Below are 5,000 nucleotides of genomic sequence, written 5' to 3' on the forward strand. Positions count from 1 at the left end.
TTTTGAAGCAATCTGAGCCTCGTTTCATCACTGAAAGACTTCCTTGTTTCACATCTCATCTCCTCCGTTGTACTGACATTGCCTTACGTTACCATCTCCTCACCAAGCTCCAATAATCAAGAGACGGGACTGCACTGAACTGAACTGAACTGAAGCTTACAAGCACATAATGACAGATTTTGGAAGGATACAAGGCGTGGAAGAAAGGCATGAGGGAGCGCTTGACGCGACTTGCGTTGATGGCAGTGGCTCTCACGAGACCCGGTAACACCAGATGGTCCACCACCGCCCCGTCAAACAGCGGCCCAAAGTAAGGAATCTGTGACACACAAACAAAGATTACATAAAGACATGTGTCTGAGATCAGGAGGTGGGTTCATGACCTCTCTATAAACATAAAAAGTGCAAAATGTGACTGTGTGATAGTTGTACCTGTGATGAGAGGACACCTTTGGGACCAATTATGAGCGTCCATAGCCTTTAATGACAGGTATATTTTGGTGTCCCTTCTTGGCAGGTGTCGTCTCATCAGAGCGGCCCCTAATGGCAGCAAAAATCGCACCATTTTTGCAAACTCAGCAAAACTAATAATACTGTTAGGGTTTAACGTCCTCTTCGACCAGTTGGCCTGTATCAGAACAGGTAATGGTTATACGCAGAGCATATGGTGTGATACTTTCACCTGAACAAGCCTTTATTACCTTGAAGGATTTTCTAGGTTTTGTTTATGCCATACCTGGTGTCACCAGCAGTATGCTTATGTACATGGTTGCCACTCTCAAAAAATGAAAAACCTGAAACCTGCTGGGGTGTAGGGGCAACACCTCGCTCAGGGGGTACACGGGGGGCGAAGGCCCCTGTACGGTTTATGTTTTTGAAGAATTGATAACCATTATATGTGGCCTCTCCTACTAGCTAATCATAGAAAACAGCCACAATATCAGCATTATTCAAAGCAAAAGTTAACTGTACAACAAAGACCTGTAATGCAATCAATCCAGGTTGCCCTTCAACAAAACAAAGTTGATCACACCTCATGGATGGCCAGTTTTCTTCACTAAGTGTACACAAAATTGTTTGCTTGTTCTCTCTAGTATTGTATTTTGAACAACAGCTTTTTATTCTTCATGAAATTTTGTCTTTAATTTAAATAAATTTTAAGGAACAACAACAAAAATCACCATGCCGAGAAAAAGTTCTGAGAAATACGAGGTATATTGACCCAAACAAAATGATCAAATGTGATTTTCGCAGAGACTGTTTGTCGTATCTGGCCCAAAATACAGCAGTCATTAGAACTACTCACCTCCTACATCGATGTAAAGACACTAGTGCCTAAGCCAATCAGAAGAGGGCTTAAGGTGGCCTTATTTGGTGTTGCTTTTGAGCTCTGATTTGACAGCTTTTTTGAGGTCCTGGGCGCAGTGAAACTTGTTTGCAAAAAGTCTGATTTTCAAAGAGAAATCACCAGAAATCACAAGGGGTGTAATCAGGTCTGAAGAATGTGTGAGGCAAAAATGGGATCATTTGGTCTTTTAGGAATGGAGTTACGGCCCTTCTTTTGTGGAGACTGACATTTTCATGAATGAGAAGGGCAGTCCGGGTTTCGCAGTTTGGTCGCTGACTAGTAAACTCGTAAGTTAGTTTGGCTAAAAAGGTTTCTGCATTGTACATGACTATGACAGTGCTGTTAGTAGACAGAATATCGACAGCAACGGGACATTCATGGTCGAAAAATACAGCGAATTGCCCTGTTTCTGCTTTAAAAACCTCGCTTACAAATGTCATGCATTTCGTCATTTTGGTCTAGACACGCTTCGTTTCTGTGTTCTCTGGCACTAAAGTAGAAGGAAACCAAAATCAGTGACTACAGTAACAACAAATTTGGGTCTACTGGGTTCACAACGGTTGAGCAGATCGCGTGCAAGAGGACCCTGATAATCCCGGCACCCATTTTGCAGCCAGCTTTTGAAGCCGAAGATCATTGAGTAAAATTCTCTGGACGGTTCCATATATGAAAGTTTACGATTTGCACTTTATACTGCATGTACACTGTTAATTAATCTTAGTTCTTACATTTTGACACAGCAGCTACATTATTCTCGTTTGAAGCCCTCTTCGGAAGTTTTTTTGGCTTGTCAGAGTTATTCCCCTTTTCCCCAGTTTCAATTTCCCTTTTTTTTGGTGTGAGATTGTAGAATATGGAACAGCTTTGATTCATAAAACGTTCTTCAGCTTTGTAGACATTTTCTTTGTACCATCATCCAGCTACACTCTTTCAAAGAAGTGAAGATTTTCATGGCGCTTGATAAAAGACCCCGTTATGAAGCACAACCCAAAAGTGACGTATTTTAAAACCTTGTCATTTATGACGTAGTAAACTATAATGACATCATCTCTTAGAGGTATACCAGTTAAATGGTTGGCCTTTCAAATGATATTACTTTTTATGATCAGTGGCCTGAGACTTGTATAATCACGGTTTGATCATTTCGTTTGGATCATACCTCGTAACACTGGAAATAACACAGTTACCTCTTTTGGCTTGCAACATCTTTGCCAGTAGCTTTTGAATTCATCATTTCAAGAGGCAAATTCTCAACAAGAAAATTTGATTCATAACATGCATGAATTAACTAAGAAACAAGTTTCAATTAAGTTTGTTTCAATTGCTAACTTTCAAAAGGGCTAACTTATTCAGGTTTAAAGGAAGAAGGTTTAGACAAATGGCACAGTCCTGAACTTCCATATATTGCACAATCCCTCATTCTGCTTTTTAATTCATCATTTCAGGAGTTAAATTCTCTAATAATTGTTGAATCATAGCCTGAATTAAAAGAGAAACAAGTTTCAAGTAAGTGTGTTTCAAAACAGAATTTGAAAACCGGAATTTCCGGCTGAGGACATTTTCAAAAACCAGATTTCCGGCGCCTTGCCGGAAGAGTGGCAACCATGTATGAACGTTTACAGCCACCCTCCGCCATCTGTTTCTGATCACAGAGCTCCCCAAGCTTTTACATACAGTGCAAACATACTTCCATTTGAACGCTTGCCGCTTGGGAACATCCTGGCTGCTTTCCATTAAGGGTGAGACATTTTTAAAAGAATTTATATCGTGCCGATAGTACCATGTGAATCGGACGCCTCATTATGCTGCTGGGCCTAACTTTTAAAATCTAAATAATAAATTGACAGTTTGTGAGACAAACATTGTTATTACACAAAAGAATTCTTTTACAGTAGAACCCCCTGTTTACGACTTTGGAAAAACCTTGAAAATTAGGTCGTAAAAAGGGGGGGTCTTAAAAGGGGGGTTTGAGTTTTTGGCCGGTCGGTCATGAATTTGGTTGCAGTGTATGTACTGTCATGTTTACACACAAACACACAGTTGCAGTTTACTGTCATATCAAAACACACACACACACACACACACATACACAAACACATTACAGCAGAACAACTTGAACACAAATTTCAAAGAAAATTTACTCATGGCGTAATGCTCGCTCCCCGCTGAGTGAAGCACTTTTGACATTGTGGCGCAACCAGTAAAATCCGAATGTCCTAACTCGATAGAAAGCATAACGACTTTTCTCCCGAATCATCTTTCCGCTCATATGAATGATTCGTCGCCTTGCATCGCTAAACTTGACCACGATCGTTGAGGTCTTCGTACAGGCTCCTCTCTTTGCGTACTTTCGCTTCGCTATCCTTCTGACCATCTAGATAACACCGAGTCCTTATTATCCTTGACGACACACAGGATTTTCGTATTCCCGACTCCCAAGGAAGTCACCGCGGATTGCCACTTCGCTCGATTAGCGATTACTTTATTAGCTCTCTACTCAAGAGTCGGCGCTTTTCTTTTTCTTTCGCGAATCTTCGTTGGTCAACAAGACAGTCGTCGTGACAAGATAGCGTGCAGAAAAAAACCGGATGTATCAGGATCTCGCGCGCGCGAGATTTCGTTTTTATTTCTTCTCGCGATAGTTGGAGGAGCGAGAGCCGCCATGTTGTGTTTTTGTCTGCTCGAAATATGCGCAAAAGTCGTAAATCATCCCAAAAAGCTCGGTCGTAAGTCGCGTTTTGGGTCATTATCCTTGACGATATACAGGATTTGCGTCTTCTCGACTCCTAAGGAAGTCGCCGCGGATTCTATCGTGCGCGAGATTTAGGTTTTTTTTTGTCTCGCGATAGTTTGAGGAGCAAGAGCCGCCATGTATTGTTTTCGTCTGCTCGACTACAAATGCGCGAAAGTCGTAATTCATCCCCAAATGCTCGGTCGTAAGTCGCGTTTTGGGGTGAGTCGTTCACTGGGGGTTCATTATATAGTAGAATGCATCCGTGGTAGCAAAATCGGTCGTAAAAAGGGGGAGTTCTACTGTATCATCAAGACCATGTCAGTCCAGTTCAAAGTTTGAAAAGTTTGAAAGAAGGGATGGCGGATGTATGTCAAGCGAGGTAGATGAGTGAGTTGGCTGGTGTGTGTAAATTGCAGCTCTTTTCAGTTGATGACAGGGAAGTAGGCTACTGAAAACGATAGAACTTTCCCCTTTTTAAGATGCTGGTCGACTGAGCTTTCAAACATTTCATACTGTTTGTTGCTGTGCCCATGTAGATTGAGTATTGCGCGCATACAAACGTACTTCCGGAACAGGGCGACTATCACATCAAAGTAGCTGCATCTTACTATTGCCAAAGCAGACGGATTTTCTGCAAACCGCTACAGTTTTTTTGAAGATGCCGCCACTCTGTTTTTTTTCACTATCAGTCATTTGTTGTATTTTAGATTCAGATGTCATCGTTCTGTAAACCTCATATGAGGCGGAGTGGGGCTTTAAGACTTGAAGTAGCTTTTTGAGTGAATTGTCTTTATTGTATTTGTTGGAGCATAGTCTTTATAGTCTCCTAGTTTGTTTTAGGGTCTTGATGCTATGACGTAGGCATCTGTGGGGTTTGCCGTTACTACTAGGGAGACCGGTGCTGTGCTTGTTGCAAGA

At 41.6% G+C, this 5,000-nt stretch overlaps 1 protein-coding gene across 6 annotated transcripts in view; it reads right to left on the reverse strand.

Moving 5' to 3' along the window:
* The window catches only part of LOC138952779 (ral GTPase-activating protein subunit alpha-1-like), a 499,987-nt gene that overhangs the window by 119,528 nt on the left and 375,459 nt on the right, over positions 1 to 5,000 (reverse strand). For all 6 annotated transcript variants that reach the window (XM_070324510.1, XM_070324511.1, XM_070324509.1 and 3 more), the window contains one exon: positions 192 to 319. In XM_070324510.1, coding sequence (XP_070180611.1) covers positions 192 to 319 — 128 coding nt within the window. The remainder of the gene's footprint in view (positions 1 to 191; positions 320 to 5,000) is intronic.

This window comes from Littorina saxatilis, linkage group LG17, assembly GCF_037325665.1.
Source record: "Littorina saxatilis isolate snail1 linkage group LG17, US_GU_Lsax_2.0, whole genome shotgun sequence".
Classification (NCBI taxonomy): domain Eukaryota; kingdom Metazoa; phylum Mollusca; class Gastropoda; order Littorinimorpha; family Littorinidae; genus Littorina; species Littorina saxatilis.